Below are 23,857 nucleotides of genomic sequence, written 5' to 3'. Positions count from 1 at the left end.
ACACTGCAAGGGAGCATTGGGCAGGACAGCAGAGGAGAGACTGTCTTCGAGAAGGCGGTGGTGAGGGTCTACAGTTATGGGGCAGAGCGAGGGAGTCTGGGGACTATGGATTTTTCCCTTTTTTGGTAACCGTAGGAACTGTGCCTCCTTGTAATTGGTCATTAGGGCGTATGGCTATTTCGAGGTGGGTCACTTAATGAGCCCGTCTGCATTCAGCTTGGTGGTCCCTGTGGGCTCTTTAGGCCTTGCTCAAGTTTCCATTGCTCAAGTCTGTTGCCTAAAAGCGGCCTCTACAATGAGGTATTTTTTGTACTCTCTGTGACAAAGACTATCGACTATTGCTTTCTCAGGCACATAGCTAGACCATTTTCCCCATCCTTATTTACGTTAATGCAGGACTGTGTGTGCCTAGCTTTAACCAATGGAATACGTATCACTTCTGACAGTTTTGGGGCACGAGTGTGCCTTTTCCATGCTTTCTTTCCCATCACTAACGGGACGCCTTAAATGTCGTTTCCATAACTTCCTGGGCTAGGTCTGGTCTGGCAATAACACACTGTATACTTTACCTTGCAATACCACAGTTTTATTTTTAAAAAAGTGTTTCTTATTTATTTAATAGTTTCCTTTCTTGCTAGACCTAGAGTTCTAGTAAGACGGGAGGTAGGTCTATTTGTAGTGCAATTTTCTCCAACCACATATGAGACACATAGTAGACAGTAAAAAAATATTTGTTGAAAGGGTATGCTAATCCAAGCCTTAATACTTTTTGTTACAAGAAACAGGTGCTCAGTGGGGCTGGTGGAAGCAAGAACATCAACCTGTTGGTTTTCAGGACTTCATTTTCATCAAGGCTCAGGAATTGTACTTTTTTAGGCTTAAGACAGATATCTTCTTTTTACAAACGAATCATTAAAAAAGGAAATGCACTCTTCAAAAGTCTCACATTTGCAAAAGAATAAACAATTGTTATTACGTGACCAAGCCAATGTAATCGGTAGGGCTTATCTAAGTTTATTAAATGCCCTCAGGATCTGTTTCCCAGATTAGCCTCTGCTATCTGCTGTTCCAGGAACATCATGTGTTGTTGATTTTTTTTTTTAAATTTCGACTCTAACCTTATGTCCTTTTATAGCATTTCCTAAGGAAGTTTGCCTGTATTCACATCCTCAATAAGAGCTATTGAATATTCAGTATCAAATGCATGTGTATGAGTCTGTATTTCCAGATTTATAGGATGCATAGTAATGGAGATCTAGATCTTACCTACGCTTTTTGTTTTGTATAAACATTAGGAGTATCCTTCATTCCTGCAAACCGTCTTTGGAGAAATCTGCTCTCTGGTTTCTACGGCTTCACTCATGTAACTATAGCATGATTTGGAACAAAGTTCATTGCTTTAAAAATGATATACTTGACCCAAAATCCTACTTGGCTCACACCTACAAGTGTCCTCACTGATATCTCTCCAAGAAACACAGCTCATTGCGCTTAACTTCTGCAGTTCTCTCCACGTCAATCTCTGCTCTCATTTTCAAAAGACTTAAGGTAGGAAAATACCCAAGTGTCCGTGAAAGTTGCTATGAGCCAGTGGGACTGAAGGCATGATTTAAGAGATGATAGAAGACTACTTGTTCAACTCGAGTTCACTGACCTTTTGTCTGTCCTCTGGGTAATCTCTGTTTTGTACTTGCTGGGAGAATATAAGGAGTAGCAGCGCCTGAGGCAGCTGCCTTCCAGATTACCTTGATTTAGGGAGGAGTGTGCTGGCTGGAACTGGAGGTGTGTGCCACGTTGGGGAAACACTGCAAATGCCACTCTGGAGAGAGCGCTATGACTGCAGTTACGGAAGGAGGGCTGTAGCAACCAGCTTTAGATCTATGTGGGAAGAACACTGTGCTAGATCCGTAATTGGGTGATGCAGGAAATGAGCTGTTTGGGGAGAGTATTGAAGCAGGACAGGATACGGAGAGGGAAAAGCAGAAAAGATGATTTGGGCAGTTGGAGGAGCAAAAGCAAGGATATTGAGGTGGTTAGTGCAGGGGGTTGTATCGGAGTTGTAAGTAGTAGAGTTTGGTTGGAATATAAGGGGTCAGTGAGGATGAGGCAAACTTTATAAGGACCTTAAATGACAGAGGAGTCATGAAAAATGTATGAGTGTGGTAACAAAGTCTTTGGGGATGAATTTGAGGAAGATGAATATAATCTCTGTGTGTAAAATGGTTTAGGCAGAGAGAGACCTTAAGAGGTTGATACAATAACTAATGGGACTCTCAGAGAGACGGAAGGCAGAGAGAAAGGAAAGAGGTGGATGGGCGTCATTGCTGAGTGTAACATAAATGATTTAATAACTGCGAGGATGGAGGAGGAAGAATAAAAGAAAGTGGGCAATGAATTCATGATTAGTCCAAGGCTTTAAATCTAAGTTAGCAGTGCAATCAAACAAGGAATTGGTAGGTGGGGCTAGTTTAGGAGGGGGAAAGAGACACAGGGAAAGAGGAGTATACTCTATTATGCTAATAGAGTATACTAATATACTATAGATATTTCAATTATTATTATGCCTACAGGGCTCTAATAATAGATACTTTTTTTCAGAAGAGGGAGTTTAGATTTTTAACAAAGTCCTAAAGAGATGGAGAAATTTTTTCCTACTAATATTGATGTTCTGGGTTTTCTCTACTGCCCTCCAAAATTATGTCTAACCCTTCTTGTAATTGTGAAGCAAACATATTGCAACTGCTTGTTTACTTATCTCTACTCTGCGGTGCTCTCTGCTCCTCAAGGGAGGCAGGGCAAATCCTTACTAGATCCCCAGTACCACTGGGTTGGTGGTGGGGGTGGTAAGAAATGCAGTCATTATTTTTTCCATTAGTTTCTTTATCAACATAAAAGGGATCATCAAATACTTAGCTGAGAGAATAGATGTGAGGTTGAGTAAAATGCTTAGCCTGGTGCCTGGCACATAAAAATTGCTCAAATTGTCTCTCATTATTGTTGCTTTTCATGAATAGAGAAGTGAATCCTTGTGCGTTCCAGGAAGGCTCATAAAGATAAGAAGGTTTTCTATTTTCCCCTTCTGGCTCCTTCTCCAGCCAAATAATCTTTGTAATTGTGCTATTTCCCAATACTTTGTTATTACCTAAGTTATGACTTCACAGTCTGGACAAAGAGTGAGCTGACACAATCTGAAAGAAGAGAGGCTCTAACCACCTGTGCAACAGAAAGTTTGGGTTTGACAGTTTAAAGAGTGATTTCATTAGCTCATGGCTAATGGAATAAGGAAATAAAGTTAAACTGTAATTATCTTAGACCAAAAGCTGTATTTGGCACCATGACTCAGCATCATTATCTGCATGTAAAAATATTTCTGGAAGTTATCCTGGTAAACAACCAGATAGTGAAGTGACTCTCCTACCATGTTTCTCAAACTGGGATATGTGTATCGGACACTTGAAACAACAGAGTAATCATGGAGCATATTCCTAGTGTGTGGATTTTACCTGAAGATTTGAGAAGATACACTTTTTTCACTGAAGTCAATCTGCATATATTATTTGGTCGTTCAACAAATATATATTGCATTCAAGCAGAATGTCAGATGTTGGGAAATACTGATTTAGAAAATGGATTTTGGGGGTGCCTGGATGGCTCAGTCAGTGAAGCGTCTGCCTTCAGCTCAGGCCATGATCCCGGGGTCGTAGGATTGAGCTCCACGTTGGGTTCCCTGCTCAGTGAGGACTCTGCTTATCCGTCTCCTTCTGCCCCTACTCCCCCCAACTTGGGCTTGCTCTCGCTCTCTCTCAAATAAATAAATAAAATTTTTTTAAAAAGAAAGAAAATGGACTTAGTAGTAGTACTGGGTTCATCGGGTAAAGTGCAAAATTCACATGCATTTTTAAGTTGAAACATAAGACGACAAGAAATTTTGGTTTTGAGGTGGGTTCCTTTGGATGAAACTGCCATGTCCTTGAAGGCATACATTCACTCTGCTCAAGAGCTTAGGGTGACTCTTGGGAAGAGCTGGGGAGGGAAGTGTGGAAAGCTGTAGAAGTGTGAGAGCAACGTGCCGTGAGGTGCTTCACCGAGCAGACACAGCAGTCTTTCATTCTTACTCTGCCCGTGAGCTGCCACACTTGTGAAAAACTGGCAGCCTTTAGGAGGTAGATATTGTCTTCGTTAAAGCTGGATTCAGTTCCTGGCCCAAAGAATCGTCTTTGCTTGTGGCCCCTGAACACTGGTGGTGCGAGAATGATTTTTCTCTTTGTTATGAGTTCAAATAGAAAGTCGGAAAGGGCTGGAGAAATCTCTCTTTACCCTTCTGCACCCTGTACCCTGAAAAGAATGCCTTGTTAGATATACGGAAGAATGCCAATAGTTTTGACACACCATTTATTTGACTTTGGAAGCTCTATGTAACATACATGGTATAGATAAGCACATGCACACAAGATACACATCTGGGGTTTTACGTATACTTAGATGAATCCAGAGAAGTATTAAAATAGACATATTTAAATATGCTTTCTAAGATTTAATCAGAGATACTATACAACATCAATGAGAAATTACTTCTAGAATTCTGCCTACTAAATTCTTAAACATTTAAACATATTAAAGAAGTCAGTTTTAATAAAAATAACTGATTACAGAATTCTCAAAGGGAAAGCAATTATCTGACCTTTACTGATACTTAATTTAGTGTAACATCTCTGGATATCTGTTTAAAGAATTATATAGGAAATACATATAACTAGCATATCAGATATGAATAGCTTTCTTTAAAAATATGTGAACAGTTTACTTTTTTGAGTCATGTAATTAATATCCTTGAAATGTTTACAGTATTAATCTGACGAGCTATTTACATTTACTCCCAATGTAAATAATGTAATCAAAATTGTTACAATATTCAAATTAGCAAGATCTAAGCTTATTTATTTTTAATATGTGTTAGAAGCAAAAATAGTTTGGGGTGCCTGGGTGGCTCAGTCAGTTAAGCATCTGCCTTTGGCTCAGGTTATGATCCCAGGGTCCTGGGATCGAGCCCCACTTTGGGCTCCAGCTCCACTTTGGGCTCCCTGCTCAGGGGGGAGTCTGCTTCTGCCTCTCCCCCTGCTTGTGCTCTCTCTCTCTCTCACTCACTCTGTCACTCAAAGGAATAAGTAAAATCTTAAAAAAAAAAGAAGCAAAAATAATTTTACTCTTTCTAGTTTGAATAAATAAAATGTATAGTTTCCTCAAGTATTTCATTTAATTAATAACAAAAGTATGAATCACTAATTGTGGAGATATTTAGATTTACCAGCAGTCCTCTCTTTACTAAATCTGAACAATGTTGGAGCCAGCCCAGTCCCTTTTATTTTACAAATAAAGACTTGAGGTCCCAGTCCCATTCTCTATCTACTTTGTTTTCAATACTTGATATCATTTACATAATTTTTGTTTGTTTGTTTCACCAAGTCCATGTTGAATCTGCACCGAGATATCAACAGCAGATTTAGATTTGCCTGCTCAACTCAAAAAAGCCCGTGCTCATGAAGTTAATATTACTGAGATTACATTGAACCCTTCACATTGCCTACAGAGAGATCTTTTAAAAGTGAAGATCATTGGGGGCGCCTGGCTGGCTCAGTCGGTGGCACATGTGACTCTTGATTTTGGGGTTGTGAGTTTGAACCCTACGTTGGGTGTAGAGATTACTTAAACATAATAAATAAATAAATAAATAATTATATATAACTTAAAAAAATATATATATATATATAAACAAGGCTCATAGCATCTCATGCAAGCTTACAAAACCTCAGAAGAAGCTCCATATTGTTTACCTTGAAATATATCCCAATCACAAACCGGTCTCTAACAATCCTTCTAGCTCACTATATTTTTATTTATGCTACATTAAGAGTTCAAGCATGCAAGATCTTATGAACTTTTATGAGGCCACACATGTTGTTCTTATTGCTTGGAAGATTTTTGAGCCTCCTGTCCCCATTCTGGATGGTAATGGAAAGATTCTATATCTTGGCTGCTGCTAGTCACATGGCAGTATATATACTGTCAAAACTCACGGAACGGTTAGATTTTACTGTACATAAATTTTACCTAAATAATTCCTACTTTTAAAAATCTGAATAATCTCCATATACTTGGCAATTAAGACATTTGTAAATAACCAATCAAAGACGTTTCAAAGAAAATTAGAAAATACAAAGTCAATGGTACCAAAATTATTTTTAAGCTAAGTAAAATTGACAAATATCTAGCAAAACTGAGCAATAAGAAACAAGAGAGAAAATGTAAAAGACCAATATTACAAATGAAGGAGAGGATATCAGTAAAGATCCTATAGACCTCAAAAGGATACTAAGGAAATATTATGAACATCTCTGTGCCAAGACATTAAAACAAGTACAAATTCCTTGAAAAGCATAGCTGTATAAACTGACACAGAAAGAAATAGAATATCTGAGTACCACCATACCTAGTAAAGAAATTAAGTTTTTATTTTTTTTATTTTTTTTTTTAAGATTTGATTTATTTATTTGACAGACAGCCAGAGAGAGAGGGAACACAAGCAGGGGGAGTGGGAGAGGAAGAAGCAGGCTCCCAGTGGAAGAGCCTGATGTGGGGCTCGATCCCACAACGCCAGGATCACGCCCTGAGCCGAAGGCAGAGGCCCAACAACTGAGCCACCCAGGCGCCCCAGAAATTAAGTTTTTAAATAAAAGTTATTCTACAAGAAAAACTCCAGGCCCACATGCTTCTACTTTAAATCTATCAAAAATTTGAGGAAGAAATGATAATCTTACAAAATCCTTTCAGAAAATAGAGAAGGAAGTACTTCAAAATTCATTTTATGGGGCCAGCTAAATCCTGATTACAAAATATTGCCAAAAACAGACAAATAAAAATCCCCCCAAACCCAAAAAACAAAAACCAAAGAAAGGAAGACTATAGACTAACGTCCATCATTAAAACAGATGCAAAATTTCTAAATAAGATACTAGTAAATTGAATTCAGGAATATATAAAAAGGAGATGATATCATAAACAGGAGGAATTTATCACTGGAATGCAAGATTGGTTTAATGCTCAAAAACTGAACAATTCATTTGGGCATATTAACAGAATAAAGGGGAAAAAACATATGATTAGCACAATAGATGCATAAAAGACACTTGACAAATTTCAGTGCCTATTCATGATTAAACTCTTTCTCAATAATAAGATAAACAACCCAATTAAAAGTTTGAACAGACACTTCACAAAAGAAGTGTCACGGTTTTCTATTGTGGCATAATATATTGTCACAAATCTAAGTGGCTTATAACAATACCCATTTATTATCTCATATTTCTACAGAGCAGAAGTCCAGGTGGGCTCAATGGGGAGCTTTGCTTAGGTTCTCTCAAGCCAAATAAAGGTGTCCACCTGCCTGGGCTCTTATTTGGAGACTTTGAGGAAGAATTCACTTCTGAGCTCATTCAGGCTGTTTGACAGAATTTAGCTCCTCATGGTTGTAGAAATAAAATCCCGGTTTCCTGCTGGTTGTTGGCTGGGGGCCAACTCTCAGGTTCTTGCCTCATGGCTATTTCACCTGAGCAAGGAGAACCTCTGTCACACCAATCCTTCTCATTCTTCACATCTACCTCACTTTCTCTTCTACCACTAGCCTGAGAAAACTCTCTGCTTTTAAAAAGCTCAGGTGATTAAATTAGGGTCCCCTGGATTATCAGTTGACTTTAAAGTCAACTGATTAGTAACCCTAATTATCTTTGCAAAATCCCTTTAGCCAGGTAACATAACATAATCACAGGAGTAACACTAGGAGCAAAGGTCATAAGAACCATCTTGGAATTATGCCCACCACATGAAAATGTGTGAACCAACAGACCCATGAGGATATATGCTCCAAATCATAAGTCACAAGGGAGAGACAAATTAAAACCACAGTCAGAAACCTGTCCACACCCAATAGAAGAATTGAAATTAAATATTGCCGAGACTGTGGAAAAACTGGAACTCTCATACTGTTCTGAAAGGAAGGAAGGAAGGTTTTAATTTCTTTGGAGAATATTTTGGCAATTTCTGTAAATTTATATGTATAATTACCATATGACCCAGCAAATCCACTGCTTGGCATTTACTCCAGAGAAATGAAAACTATTCTTATAAAACTTTCATTGATGCTTTATACATCATTATCAAGAACTGGAAATAACCCTAATATAAATACACACGGAAGAATTGATAAACAAATTGTGGTGTATTCATACAATGGGTTGTCAGCAATAAAAAGGGATAAACTACTAATGCATGTGGCAACATGGATGAATCTCAAAAATATTAGGCTTAACCAAAAAAGTCAGACACAAGAGAGTACATACTGTATGACTACATTTATATGACACTTTCGAATAGGCAAAACAAATCCGTAGTGATAGACCTCAGATCAGTGGTTACTGTAGGTGGGTGATAGTGAGATTGACTGATTAGAGGGACAAGAGAACTTCCTGGGGAGATACAAATATTCTATACCTTTGGGGGTCATGTTTATATCAAAACATTTTCGATTTTACATGTATAGTGGATTGTTTTTATTTTCTGAAAATTATAATTAAACTTGATTTTAAAATATAACGTATGGATTTCTAATGAAAAAAAAAGATGTTTGTTTTCTTTTATTATTTAATACAATTCTGGAATTTGGAGTTGACAGAATATAAATAAGCTATCTGAAAGTGGCAAGTAAGTTGTCTTAGCCAGTTTGGGTTGCTGTAACAAATTACCACCTAGGTAATTTAGGTAAATTACCTAGGTGGTAATTTGTTGACTGGGTGGTTTTAACCACAAACATTGATTTGTCACAGTTCTGGAGGCTGGGAAGTCTAACGTCAGGGTACCCACAGATTTGGTTCTTGGTGAGGGCCTCTGTCCTGGTTTGCAGATATCTGTCTTTTCACTCTGTCCTCACAGAGTGGAGAGCAGAGAGAGCAAACGCTAGTCTCCTTCTCTTCTTATAAGGGCACTAATCCCATCATGACCTCATCTAAATATAATTACCTCTCAAAGGCCCCATCTCCTAATACCATCCCACTGGGGGTTAGTTTTAACATGGGAGGTTTGGGGAGAACACAAACATGCACTCCATAATACAAGTGTAACACTATTTGCAGATAAAATCATATTTTTTGGACAGTCATGGTAACATGGTAAAACATTACTAAGATTATTGAGAAAGCTTAGGAAAATGGCTAAATATAAGATAAATGTATAATCAGAAAATATAAACAAATAGTTCATTCTTAGCAGTACAAAATAGGAAAACAAAAATCTAAAATTTGTATGATTGATCATATCAAGAAATGTACAGACATATAAATTTGAGAGTAAGATAAAAAGGAGGCTTATGTAAATGGGAAACCATCTTTCTGGATAGAAAGAACACTAAAAATCTGATTTTTTGGTAAATTACTTCCTAAATTTAATGAAATTCCAATAAAATGCCCAACAGAAAATAGCTAAGAAAATTTTGAAAAGAGTAAAAAGGGGACTGGCCCTCCCAGAATTAAAAATATACTTTAAAGCTATAATAATCAAATTCATCTGATCATAGTAATATAGTAAGCAAAAATTGTAAGAAAGATCCATTAAATGGGGCACCTGGGTGTCTCAGTTGGTTAAGCATCCAACTCTTGGATTTGGGCTCAGGTCATGATCTCAGGGTCCTGAGACTGAGCCCTGTGTTGGGCTTTGCACTGAGTTTGGAGCCTGCTTAAGATTCTCTCTCTTCCTCTCCCTCTGTCCCTCCCACCTGTCCCTCCCCCCACCCCGGGCTCGCTCTTTCTCATAAATAAATAAATAAATAAATAAATAAATAAATAAATAGATAGATAAATAAATAAATAATTCATTAAACAGAATAGTTAGCCCAGAAACAGATCTTATAAAATAATAGTAAGTATACAACAAAGATGGTATTACACATCAGGGCAGAGGAAAAAGATTGTTCAGTAAATGGTATTGGTGTAGCAAGTAAAATGTTAACTTAAGTTCTCAACCCATGGCATATGCCAAAATAAATTATAGAATAGAATAAAAAATTAAAAATCCTTTATTTTTTTCATTTCTGATGGTTTAATTTTTTAATTTAAATCCAATTGATTAATTTATAATGTATTATTGGTTTCTGGGGTAGAGGTCAGTGATTCATCAGTCTTATATTATACCCAGGGCTCATTCTTTCACGAGCCCTCCTTAATGTCTATCACCCAATAACCCCATCCCCCACCTACCTCTAGCAACCCTCAGTTTGTTTCCTATGGTGAAGAATCTCTTATGGTTTGTCTCCCTCTCTGATTTCATCTTGTTTTATTTAATAAAAAAAAAAAACCTTTAAACAAATATAAATAAGGGTTAATATTTATTAACTAAAGCATAGAAGTAGAGTGCACTAGTAAAAGACACCAAATTTGCCTAAGTAAACTTCCCTTAGAAGAAAGCACCAGGAAGGTAGGGACCCTGGAGGTCTGACTCATCACTAACCTCTGTGACCTACAGGAGATCTAGCCAGTGTGTGTGTTCTAATAAATCTTTATAGAATGTATGAAAACAACTGTTTTTAGTTTTTGTAAAAGCAGCACCATTATGGTTTTCTTAAATGACAAACTGGGGGAAATATTTGTCATGTATATGTAAAGATTAATAGCCTCTTATTAAAAGTTCATGCAAAATCATAGGAAACTTTATTAAGACCCATTAGATGGACACATATACGGACAAGCTATTCACAACAGAGGAAATACAAAGATTAATGAACATTTGAAAAAATATTAATATGAATAACAAGATTGCATGCTATCTGTCAAATTACAGGATTTTTAAAGATAAATATGTATATTCAATGCTGGTTTGGGTGTAAGTGTAATAGGTCATCTCATACAGTTTGGGGGGAGTTAACACGAATCTTTTAGACAAGTAATTTTGTATTCTATATCCACAGCCCTAAAAATACTGCTTTTGACCCTGTAATTACTTTTCAGAAAATGAACCTTAAAAATTTATCTGCCGCAAAGAAAGAAGAAATTTTATTTTAAAGTTCATCATAGGATTAAATATGGTAGTGAAAAATCGGTAACTATATGTCCAACAATAAGAAAATGGATTTTAAATTATGATAGCCACACAATGCATTATGCAGCCATTTAAATGATTTCTATAGAGATTTTAAAATTCCATCAGAAAATAATTGTTTTAAAAGGTACTGGGAGGAGACAAATTATTTTGTGATTGCCAACAATATTAAATATGCATAGAAAAAATAGTAACAATGGCATATATTACCTTTTCCTGAAAGGGCAGACACTCAGCACTTTAAAGGGATTATCTCATTTACCCTCACATCAAGACTACGAAGCAGTATGTATATGCATATGAAGCCATATGTGTATGTATATAAGTCACATATATATGTGTATATTTTATCTTTCCCTATTGAACAGGTGAAGAAACTAATAGGGAGATTAAATAGTTTTCCTGAAGCGTTTGAGCTGAGTGAGGTAGCAGGGTTTGATAGCAGGTTGGCTCTTGCGTCCATGCTTTTACTCACTGTTAAAATGCAACAAAATGTTTTCAGTTTTATAGGTTTGGGGGCCCATTTGTCTCCCTTATACTTTTCAATAATTTCCAAAGTTTCTACAGTAAGCATGACTTACTGCTGCAAATTACTATTACCTTAATAATAGTAATATTTTTTTTAAAATCCCAAAGTCAACCTGATTTTCTGTAGAACACTCAGATATCTGGGGATTATCTGCACCCCCTATTTCCAGGTGTCTCTCCCCAGACGCCCTGAAGAGCCCCAGGTCCCCCTTCCGGCTTGTTCACCGGGTCTTCTCGGGTTCCACCCACAGTACCCGGATCCCGGTTCTTGAAGCACGCTTTCTCTGTGCGCCTGCGTCGTCGCAGACAGCTCCAGGGTGCAGTTGGCAAACTTTCAAGCGCCGTAGGACCAGAGTCTTCGGGACCCTCCCAGATGTCGCCCCGCGAGGCCCCGCAGACCTCTAGCGGCCGAGGGTTCAAGCTTCAGTCGCTGGCGGAGGCCCGGCACTCAGGCGGGAACGCAGCGACCTTCCTGAGAGTGAGGCGCCCGCGGGAAATCCCCGGGGCTCGCAGGGCGGGGGTCGGCCTCCGGCCACCAAGTCGCAGAGGCCGGGAGGCCGCCGGGTTCAGGGTGCAGCAGGTCTGGGAACCGGCCGCGGGTTTCCGCGCTCCTGGAGCGGGGCCCCTTGGCGTTCGCGCACGGAGCCCGGGAGGCACCAGCCCGCCTGCCTACCATTCTTTATCAGATTAGGACAATTGCTGAAAACAGTGGTTATTTCAAGCTGATTGAGCACTGGCCCCTGAGAAAATCGAGTGTTGGTTAAAGAGGGTTGCCCGGGGACAAAATTTACGGCTTGAGTCCTGGGGGCAGTTATTGTGGGGGTGAGTGGACTTTAAACACGTTATCTCCGTGACAGTTATTTCTCTCTCTGGTCGGGAGCAAGAGTGGGGGGAACTGTTTGTGCAGATGTGGGAGCCGAAGTCCCACTTTCGGGGAGCTAGGGTAAGGGTCGCCTTTCGGAAGCGCGGCGACTGGTCCGGAGGGGTAACCAAGTTTTCCGGGTCGCTGGGGCAAGTATTCGATTTGAGCCCGCCTCGCTCGTGTGAGACATTCGCACGCGCCCATTCAGCCTGGCAGCGGGGTCCTCTGCCTGGAACGAGCCCTTCATTTCCCAGATCCGCTTCCTTTTGTGGTTAATAAAAGGGAGCATATAGAACCTGGGGAAAAAATTGGCAAGTGCGAGCGAGTACCTTGCGTGTTTTGGCGCCTGAAAACCTGACTCCAGAGAATCTTTGAATCATACATTGCGAGTTTCAGTGTTTAATGAAGTTTAAGGGAGGCTATTACTTGTGTTTGTAAAATCTTCGCGTCTCGCGCCCCAAGTTTGTCGCCCCAGTACGGAAAGCAGGGCCGAGCGGGGGTGGGGAGGGTCTCCAGTCCCAAGCACTGCTGCACTCGGGGCTTCTGCCCAGTTTCCTGCCTCGGAGTTGTCGTGTCCGCCCCAGCTCAGAGCAGTTTGTGCAATTTAGAAACCCGATAGGAGGCAGCAGCTGATCTCCCACCACCCTAAAAATAATCCGCTCCGGCGCCCTGCGTGCTTCGCCTAGGGGAGGAAAACTGCCTTTGGAGTAAGTGAGTCCGTATTTTTTACATAAATATGATTTAAACATTTTAAGAGTAACTGTAAACTGTCGATTTCGGCAAGCAAAAGGCGCCCGCGCACCCTCGCAGCGCTGCCTTCAGACTCGCTATTTCTAGAATTAAGGCACCGGGCCCCAGCCGGAGAAGAGAGGGCGTGGGGATCAGGTTTCCAGCTTTACTTATAAAACTCTGCCGCCTCCTACTTAAAACTGTCCGGGAATAGTGCAAGGAGTTATTACTATTTTTTTTCTTTTAGACGATCTCCTGTATTGTTCATGAAGTAGTTTTCTATCTGCTTAATTTTTGTTACTCTTTACTTTTTAGGAGTTCTGCGTCTGGGCTTGAAATTGACACTTAAATCAGTGTAGGAAGCCGGTGTTTTGAAGGTAGTGCAAGTGCACGAGTAGGGGTTTGAAGCAGCATCAAGCGACCGCCCAAGGTATTTATTTTTTGCTTGTTTGTTCAATTTGGGCTTAAAAGAAATATCCTTTTGGCGTGTCTGAATCTTATCTGTCGACTACCATTTCCTTTAGTGTGCGATGGAACTTCAGCGGGTGCATTGAGATCAGGCACTAAATCAGAAGTCAGTGGTCATTTTTGCTAGTGATTTTCCTACTTGGATCTGTCATTCATAGAGAGATAGGGAGACAGACATCTTTTGCTTCCTATTTTGTGAATCATAGACTGAATGAAAAATTTCAAAGAAGTTATTACATTTGTTTAAGTGATCTATTCCTGGAAATGCCCTAGATAATGGTGCCCTAAATTCTTTACAGTGTCTTGTTTCTCTCTCATAACATATAGTTAATCTCCATGTAACTAAAGTACGAGTGACTTTCTGTGTAAGAATGAAAGTTTTTATAGTGCTTTTAGCATGTTTTCTTCAGGTGTTTCCAGCATGTTTAAGTTCTCGGAGGTTGCTACATCATTAGAACTGACACTTTCTTCTAGATGAGCGGGAAAGAATGCTACTTTTTACTTTACTTTAGCCATCAACTAAATCCAAATTTTATAACTCCTGAGGGTATGGAACTTTCTAGAACACATTTCAAGAATAAAAATACTGAGAGGGGGATTCTTTCCATGAAGCCATACGTTTGGGCATCAAGGAGTATTTTCCTTCTATGCTTTCTGCTTTGCAGACCATCTCTATAATCAAAGTTTCACTTTGACATTTGTCTTTAAAGTTCATTCAGTCCGAACTGTCTGCTGTCCTAAACACTTGAACATCTTTCAGTGGGTTTATACTTGTGGGAAGAAAAGTGTCATGTCCTCCTATCTGGCTTCTTTCCCCTCTCTCTCCTCCTGGATGCTTGGGCCTCCGTCAGTGCTTAGTTGAAGAAGACAGCCCCAGAAGGGGCAGGGCTCAGGAGCGTCACATGACTGAGTTTAGCCAGCAAGAGCAGCAATTTATACCGTTCCCAAAACGTCCCTGACTTAATCATGCTTCTGGGAGGGAAACCCTGAATGACAATAGGAGATTTAAAAACTAATTGAAAGTCCTGATTGTATAAAATGCCTTTGGCAAACACGGTAATTATCTACAAGTTCATTCCTTCCCTCCTTTTTGCCCATGTTGAGTTGTAAGATGGGCTGACTGTTAGAATGTGCCACATGTGTACTGTAGGTTTGGAGAAAGAAGCTAAGGGTCAGAGAGGAAAGGATGGAGGAGGAGGAGACAGAAAGAAAGAAAAACAGGAAAGATATAAAAAGGGGTAGCGAACAGGTTGGGAGCCCTAGGACATGTGAGGTTAGAGATTATGGTAGAAGAAAGAAATCATTCTAAAGCTTTCACTTTACTAATCTGAAGTATGCACCTAGTATGATTATATCATTGTCCATTTCCCTGCCTGGTAGATCATAAGCTTTATATTATACCAAGAGCTATTGTGATTAGTGTAGTTTGATCCATACGGTCTAAGACCACAGGTACTGCTTGGCATGTGCTCTCTTGGATTCCTAGTGCTTAGCACATGGTCAGCATCAATAAGTATTTTTACAGTTAATGAATGGCCTAGAATCCCAGACATCAAGCACGTGGCTGGAAATGTTCTTTGACTTTTGCAGGTTGCTGTAGTTCTCTGGTATCTTCTTTCCACCGTTATACACATTTATCCAAAGGTTACTTGACTGATAGGTTTGAGGATTGATTGAACATACCATGTAGGCAATGCTTATTATAGCTAATGAAGTCTATGTTTTGCAAATTCAGATTACACTTTAGTATCTGGCTCAATGATAACGATTAAATATCTATCTGTATATAAATGTGGCCAATTGTAATATTATAATTATAAACCGGCAAAAGTAAAAATTATTTTGTGGTTCATTCTAGGAAACAGTTTATACATGTCTTTCAATAAGAGTGGGTTCAAATTTCTTTTTATCATTTCTACTCAATAAAAGGGATAGTCTAAAAAACAAAAGAAAGTCTTAGAAATTCCATTACTAGCTGTTATTTTTCAGTTTGTTTTTTTTTCTATTTTCCCCGTCTCATTGACGTACATTACTGTATAAGTTTAAGTTGTACAGCGTGATGGTTTGATTTAGATGTATTGTAAAATGATTACCACACTAGCTTTAGTTAAGATCCATCACTTCATATAGCTATAGTACATAACACAAAACTTCCATTTTACTGTTACTTAAAAAATCTCAAGCCCTTTTTAATTATTTTATGAGGCTTGGAGACTTAAGAGTTGCTAAGAATTTGCCAAGTATATACCCTCATCTTGAGGTTTTTTTTTAATATAATTTTTTTTTTTAATGAGAAAGGTCTCAACTAGAGATCATATCAATGATGTTCAATAAAAGGGCTTACCGGAAACAAAATGTGAGAGGAATTCCATATAAGAATTTACGGACTGTAAACACAGGCTTTTTAACTAGCTGTTTTATTCATATAATGCTTTATAAAACTTTTGCTTGAAATTTGATTTCTCCAATAGTTTACCTACTGTTGTCAATCTTTTCTGTGTAACATTCTTTGTTTTTTTCCTAGGGAAAAATATTGTTCGTGACCATTGCTAAATCATTTCTCAATGAAAGGGAAGAGAGAAAAGGTACTAGTTTACTTATTTATACCTTTACCAACCTTTAATAATCTAACTCAAAATCTAGCGTGACATAAATGTGGAAAAGAGACCAAGTGCAGTGAGGTTAAAATTCTAAACTGCTACTTCTTTTGATGACAATGGATAACATGTTTTGAAAAAAATACGTTGGAGGCGGCATGCTGCAGGGGGAGAAAGAGTTTAAGTCAGGCCCATGGGTATGGATCACGGCTACCCTATTGGTTGGCGAGTTACTGAACCTCCGCATACTTTCCTGTAAAATACAAATAACTAGCATTGCCTGGCTGTTCTAAGGACTAAAGATCGTGTATGCAAAGTGCCCAGCATTTGGCAGGTAGTAAGTAAATAGGAGGCATAATAAAAGAATTTTTCAGCAGGCTCAAGCTCTTCAGAATTTCACAGTGGTATTTTTTTTAATTTTTAATTTCTATTTATTTATTTTTTGATGTAAAGTTCGATGATTCATTAGTTGCGTATAACACCCAGTGCACCATGCAATACGTGCCCTCCTTACAGTGGTATTTTGATGGAGCAGATCCTTGTTCCTGTACCATCTTTCTCAGCACAACGAGAGGAATTCATTTAAAATGTGAGTCAGACTGGGTCACTCCTGCGATTAAAACTCCCCAGTGATTCCATGTCACTGAGTAGAAGCCAAAGTCCCAACAGTGGCTAGCAAAACCCCGGGCTACCTTGTCCTCAGCTTACTCTCTAAATTTGTCTACTTTTACTCTAATGTAATGTTGATTTCCAATTTAAAAACATTTTTTTTGTTTCGAAACTTGATTAGGGTGCATTTCATGTAAGAATATTCTCTGACTGTGGGACCCAAGTGATTTCATTAAGTTGTCATTTGAGTTATATTTAATTTATCTGAAGCATTTGATTTTAATATTCTTCAGAGGAAGGCTGATTTCTGTTTGCCGCCACATCGGCCTTTGTGTATTAGTATTCCTTTGTACAGTTAACGAAAAGTGGTGGTATTTTGCCCAGCATAAGTAATTTGCTAATGCATTTTCAGTGAAAAAGGACGAGAAAGGATTCAATATACACTGTCTTGTAGTATTAGTCAGTTGTTTCATTTTTTCTTTCTTTTTCTTGCTATATCACTATTTTTGTTCTTTGAAATCATTTTAGTCACACACACACACTTCTTTAAGGTACCACCATTGGTAGATATTAATAATCATGTATTTTTCAAATTAAAATAAAATATTTTTCTCTGAAAAAAAGAGATCGCGAAGAAGTGATTTATAGAATGTATAAAGCGTTCATAAGAAACTCTCAAATGACTGTGGCATACAGTTTCCTATTTCCTCAATTGTGAAAATAAAGGGGGTTAATTTTATAATAAGACCTCCTCCTTAGGGCTATGATTTTATGAAAGAGAATTTAATAATGAGAGACTATTCTTTCTCTTCCTTTTAGAGTAAGTCATATAAGAAGAAATGAGCCTTTCATTCTGTGGTAACAACATTTCTTCATATAATATCTACGATGGTGTGTTGCAAAATCCCTGCTTTGTGGATGCCCTCAACCTGGTCCCTCATGTCTTCCTGTTGTTTATCACTTTTCCGATATTGTTTATTGGTAAGTAATCTATTCTTCTGTATTTCCTCACCGAATATTTATTTTAAAGGTCTTGTTGATGGTTGAGATTTGGTATAATGTTGACCTAATTTTCCCAGCATGAAAACTGATCATATAAATCTGTCAGAAAAGAACAAGCAAATTTTTTGTGCTTCCCAATTATTTATGTTCTTGGCATAGGATATTATGTAGATAAAACAGAAGTCACGTGTCTTCTTAGAAATGGACTTAAGTAGCAGCAGCAGTGTTTTAAAAAGAGGAAAAGAGAGTCATGTGGGATAGATCTAAAGCATTTGTTGAGCACTTGCTTTGAGCTGGTGAAAAGAATGGAAAATGGGTAAAACACAGTACTTGCCTGGAATATTCACTGGAAGTGTCCAGTGAAACAGATGTATCAAAGTCAAGAGAAAAATGACTATCCCACACTGTAAGCTCATTTGCAGGTACAGGAACAAATTATCCTGGGCATTAACTTGCTAGAACAACTAATTCTTGGGGCTAGCGGGGAAGATTGCATGGAAAGTGACATGTTGAGGGACCTGAGGACATGCAGCATGCAAGTTCAAGTAGGAGTGATAAGGGTGAGTTCCAGGTAAAGAATACTTATGCAAACAATTTGCAAAGGAGCTAAAAATACAGTTTTGTCTATTATTTTATAGTTTACATACACACAAAATCCAATTATTTAAAGCAATTATGTATAACTTCTATAACTTCCCCCAAAACAATCAAAATAGACCTTTAACTTAAAAAATTTTTTAAATACATTTCGCATATAAAAATGACAGAGACTAACATGATAAACATCTATTGAGCTGGTCACCACTCATCTGAAGGAATCTAATGGGAAGACTATAAGTGAATCCCTCTGTGTACTATTTCCTGAGCCTGTTACTTTTCCCACATCCCGTGTCCCTATCCCTTCAAAAGAGGTAACTACTCTCTGAATTTGGTGTTTAATTTTGCTTATAAATAAATTTACTTATAAAAATAAAAGAAAAAACCATCAGACTGCTTTTCTTAAGAAAACTAGCATATCTTCATGACCTGCTTTAAAAGAAGGTCTACAAATAATTTATACGCTTTAATTTCTTCATTTAACAAATATTAATTGAGAGACTACTATGTATCTGGCATTGTAACAGTGATCAAAAAAATTTCTGTTACAAGATATATCATGCCGAAGCCAACGAAAATCTTGGCACATAGTTATTCGTGTTAAACAAATATATAGACAGTAAACATAACTGTGCCAGTGTGGCCATATATAGAAACATGAGTTGTTGTTTATATGGTTGGTATACCTTGTAGGACATTAACAATGCCCTTTGGCCAAAAGTAGACCATACTTTTTAAATCCCAATTTGACAGTTAATAATTCATTTTTGATACTCAGCTAACCTCTAGAAGGCAATTACTGTGACAGTCTTGTGTGCATCGGTAGCTTTGAACACAGGCTGGCAAAAGGGTATTTGAATCAAGTGGAGTTGGAGTGAACATTGTCAAAGGGGAATGGTGGAGGAAAATACAGACTATCTATTCTGTTCATCTATCGCATTGGCTACTTGAGCTAGTGAGAGATCATAAATAAATCTCAAAGAAGTATCAGGCATAAGGAAAGCTTGCCTGCAGAGTTTACAGCATAAATTTGAGTACAACATATTATATGTAACTAATCTTTCCATAATGAAGTTCATTTGGGAACAACTAACACATGAATCAATTTTCTTTTCAAAGACTGCTTCAGGAGTCCCATTAGTCCTTACAGAAATCCTTCCTGCAATATTTCGAGCACAAACCCCGATTCATTCTTGAAGTATGCGAGGCTTCTCTACAAACGAAACATTTCTTTGAGAAAATATCACTACCACTGTTGAATAGCGCTGGCCCAGTCATAGGTTATAATTTTTCTCACATGATATGCATATGATTGAGTTGACTCAACTAATGAGTTCTACATTTCATTACCAAATATGGCTCTTTGCGTTAGTCCCCCCACAGATCCCATGTTTTGAAAGATTTTAGACACCAAATTGCTTTTATTAACATCATCATTAATTTGGTTTCCTCTTAAATGAATCAGAGACCTGTCAGTAAGAGCTCTGATTAGCATGAGATAACCATGTTGTCACCCACAGTTGGCCTTATTCTTGAGCAGTGCAACAAATGTCAATGTGTTAACCTAGGCAGTCTTGTAAAAATTCATTGAAATTGAACTGCTATCTTTTTTTTAACATAACGAAAATAGACCGGGATTTTCGTTGCTACCCTAGAGAGCACCTCTCATTCCTGTTTCAGGAAATCTACCATCCCCCAAATGGTAGCACAATGTGAATTATTTCCATGATTACATTTATTTATTTTTTAAAAATTTTTATTTATTTATTTCAGAGAAAGAATGAGAGAGAGAGAGAGCATGGTGGGGGAGGGTCAGAGGGAGAAGCAGACTTCCCGCCGAGCAGGGAGCCCAATGCGGGACTCCATCCCAGGGCCCTGGGATCATGACCTGAGCTAAAGGCAGACACTTAACCGCCTGAGCCACTGAGGCGCCCACCATGATTATATTTAATCCTCTTATTTCTTCTCTTTTTCTTTTCAGGGTGGGGAAGTCAAAGCTCGAAAGTACAAATTCATCACAACACATGGCTTCATTTTCCTGGACATAACCTGAGATGGATTCTTACATTTGCCCTTCTCTTTGTGCATGTTTGCGAAATAGCAGAAGGCATTGTTTCTGATTCGTAAGTGACACAACATAGTTAATACGATTACACTATACGAGTGAGTATACTGATACGGATGGTAGTTAAGAACGTACCAAGTCAGGCTTAATTTTTTAGTTATAACTTATTAGGAACAACAGCTGTCACTCATTTTATAGCAGTCCTGTTTATCTGTAACTTCATGTACCCATGATCAACCAAAGTCTGGAAGCAGATGGTCCTCCTTCTGATGATGGGTAGTCAGAAGGTCAGTAGACTAACACTGGATCACAAATGCCTGTGCCATTCACCTCACTTCATCTCATCACGTAGATATTTTCTCATCTAACCTCATCACAAGAAGAAAGGTGAATACGGTGCAATAAATTATCTTGAGAGAGAGGGAGAGAGACCACATTCACATAACTTTTACTACAGTATATTGTCATAATTATTCTATTTTCTTATTATCAGTTGTTAATCTCTTACAGTGCCTAATCTATACATTAAACTTTCTCATAGGTATGTATGTATAAGAAAAAACATAATATATGTAGGATTCAGTACTATCTGTGACTTCAGGCATCCACTGGGGTCTTGGAACATATCCCCTGCTGTTAAGAGGGGGACTGCTGCATTTGATAATCATGTGTTTTGTCCGTATTTTTGTGTTGCTACGTGATTTCTCTGATAACAAAAATTCAGGTCATCTGTGACTTGTGCTTATTCATGTGCTGTTTCTTTGTTCCTTCATCTATGTAGCTCTTACAGAAAGTTCTCTCCTTTTAAACACTTTGATGTTTACTTTATCTATCAATATAGGTATACATAGAAAGATTGTCTATATTGACGTACAGCTCAAATAGGTATATATTTACATATAACTATATAACCAGTTCTCAGATGTTTCCATTTGTTTTATAAAGAAGCAAAGGTAGATGAGGCAGGCATTAAAGAAGTCTGAGAACCAGTGAGGATCTAGCCACAAATTGAGGCGCAACACAAAACTATTTTAAAATCAGGATTTGCCAGAAAACCCATATTTTTGAAGGAATTTTGTCATTCTTATAAAAGAAGTTTGCATTAAGCAGTTAGAACATAATGAATTCTACTTATAAACCTGAACATAATGTGGGAAAAATATTTTTATCACATATTAACAAAAAATAGGAAATAATTTTGATAAGCAATGTCAAATAGAATTTTGATTATGAAATTATGCTAAATAGTGCACCGTCAATTGAAGAATTGATATGAAAAGTTCTTAGGAGTTTTTAAAAAGAAAGCTCAAAAATCATTTTTCTTTTATCTAATAAGGACCTTCCCTGACATCTGTTTATGTTTTTCTGTTGCAATTAATGAGGAATGAAACTTCTAAGCTTTTGTTATGGAGCCAACTATTTTGTAATGTTTTATGACAGTTCTTTGCATGGATGTGTGCGTCTTAGTTTCCAATAAAAAGAAAAATCAGGGACTCTGATGATATTGCATGCCTTCCAGCAGTTAGAAGCTTGATTGGCTATTATCTTATTGATTACTGTTAAAAACCCTTTGGTGTATTTCTATTCTAGTGTATTAGCATAGCCAATTCTAGTCTTCATTTTTTATTCCCTTAACATACAGGCTGACTCTGTGTGTTTCTATGTGTATATATAAAGTGGAAGATGGATCAGTCCAACATTTCCTAAAAACTTGACATCATGTAGGAGAGGATGCCTCCTTCTTTCCGGCCTCATGATCAATGTATAGATTCAGTTGGAGATGTAGAGGCTGGGCTAACAATGGTGAAGACAGATGCTAATGTCAGAAACTTGTTTTATAGTAGTAGTGATATAAGAGGCCCATCCTGAAATCAAGCAGAAATGCACTCTTGATTTTGTGTTACCCCTCCCATTCTTTAGCTGCAGACTACTGACTGCTTCCCCTTCCTCTTTTATTTATTTGTTATTAATAACAATAATAATAATAACATATATATATAATTAACATATAATGTATTATTTGTGTCAGGGGTACAGGTGATTCATCAGTCTTAATAATACCCAGTGGTCATTACAACACATACCCTCTTCAGTGTCCATCCCCTTACCCTTTTTCTCCAAGCTTCTCAAAAATCATTTTCCAGTGATTCCTGAGCTCCATAGTTTGGTTTGCTTTCTTGCTTGCCTCATCCTATTCTGGAAACTGCTTCTACAAGAATGCCACTGAACATTAAAGACACTTTAATGTACACCTTTTCTTCCGTATCATACTTGCTACATTTGACATTGCTGATCATTGCTTCCTTCCTTCTCTTTCTTTAACAAAATATTTATGAACTATTCTTTACTTAAAATGTAACAAATGCTCATTATAATTAGTGAAACAACGCAAAGACTTTCTTAATTTGGAATATTTGATTTTCTTTTTTAGTAATACAAATATTAAAGCTATTCATTTTTCTTTTGAAACATCCTTACCTGTTTTGCATAGATTTTTGTAAGAAATGTCCTCTTTATTATTTCTACTTAAATAGTTTGTGGTTCTGGTTTAGATATTCTCCTAGGTCTAGCAATCATTTTCAGTTTGTTTTTTAGTCTAATATGATTGATTTATTAATAAGGCTTGTAATTTGTTAAATACACTTTAGGACTCATTAATGTTTCCAGTATAGTTAAAAATTTGATTGTTTTATACAGTTTTAACAAGAATTAGAAAATAATATATTTTCTTTGCTGGAGACAAAATTTTATGAGTTTACTGATTAGATTACTCAAGTCCTGTTTATTGATCATTTTTATACAATTTAATTCATCAAATTCTAAAAATGTGTATTAAAGTCTTCACTATTATTGTGTTTTCATTTAAGCTTTTATTTTTATCATTTTGTCTTTTTTGAAATTATTTTTTTGTCCTCCATGATGAATGCATTTTTATTTTCTTCTTTACTTTCTGAGTAAAGATTTTCTGCTATAATGGGATGCATGTGCTTCTACCAGAACCTTGAGGTCTGCGAGTCACACTCTAAAAATAACAGAGATTAAGGGAAAGAATAGGGTTGGGACACCACTCAAAACTCGTGCAGCTTTGTAAGTAGACAACTAACAATATAATAGCAATCCTAATAAAAAGACTAGCGTGGTTAAAAGACCCAAGAAATCCCAACAAAGAAATGTCACAATGAATATAAAACCTTGCTGTAGCTGTTGCTATCTTTATTCATCCCTTACTGTATTGTCTTCCTTCATGATATTTTGTCCTTC

General features: G+C 37.5%; 1 protein-coding gene across 8 annotated transcripts in view; it reads left to right on the top strand.

Annotated features, from left to right (window-relative positions):
* The first annotated feature begins 11,957 nt into the window (after positions 1 to 11,957).
* Positions 11,958 to 23,857, top strand: part of ABCC9 (ATP binding cassette subfamily C member 9) — a 127,862-nt gene continuing 115,962 nt past the window's right edge. For 5 of the 8 annotated variants that reach the window (XM_087855686.1, XM_045811763.2, XM_087855684.1 and 2 more), the window contains exons 1-5: positions 13,080 to 13,236; positions 13,574 to 13,688; positions 16,251 to 16,311; positions 17,752 to 17,913; positions 20,513 to 20,654. In XM_087855686.1, the coding sequence (XP_087711812.1) occupies positions 17,772 to 17,913; positions 20,513 to 20,654 (284 nt within the window). In that variant the 5' untranslated portion in view covers positions 13,080 to 13,236; positions 13,574 to 13,688; positions 16,251 to 16,311; positions 17,752 to 17,771. Of the gene's footprint in view, positions 12,146 to 12,250; positions 12,490 to 13,079; positions 13,241 to 13,573; positions 13,689 to 16,250; positions 16,312 to 17,751; positions 17,914 to 20,512; positions 20,655 to 23,857 lie in introns of those variants that run through there. The other 3 variants (XM_045811762.2, XM_087855683.1, XM_087855682.1) reach the window with 3 other exon arrangements.

The sequence above is a fragment of the Ursus americanus genome, chromosome 25 (genome assembly GCF_024610735.1).
Source record: "Ursus americanus isolate L20-20 chromosome 25, mUrsAme1.1.p, whole genome shotgun sequence".
Classification (NCBI taxonomy): domain Eukaryota; kingdom Metazoa; phylum Chordata; class Mammalia; order Carnivora; family Ursidae; genus Ursus; species Ursus americanus.
Note: the sequence above shows the minus strand (reverse complement) of the source record. Positions and strands in the feature narration are given on the sequence as shown.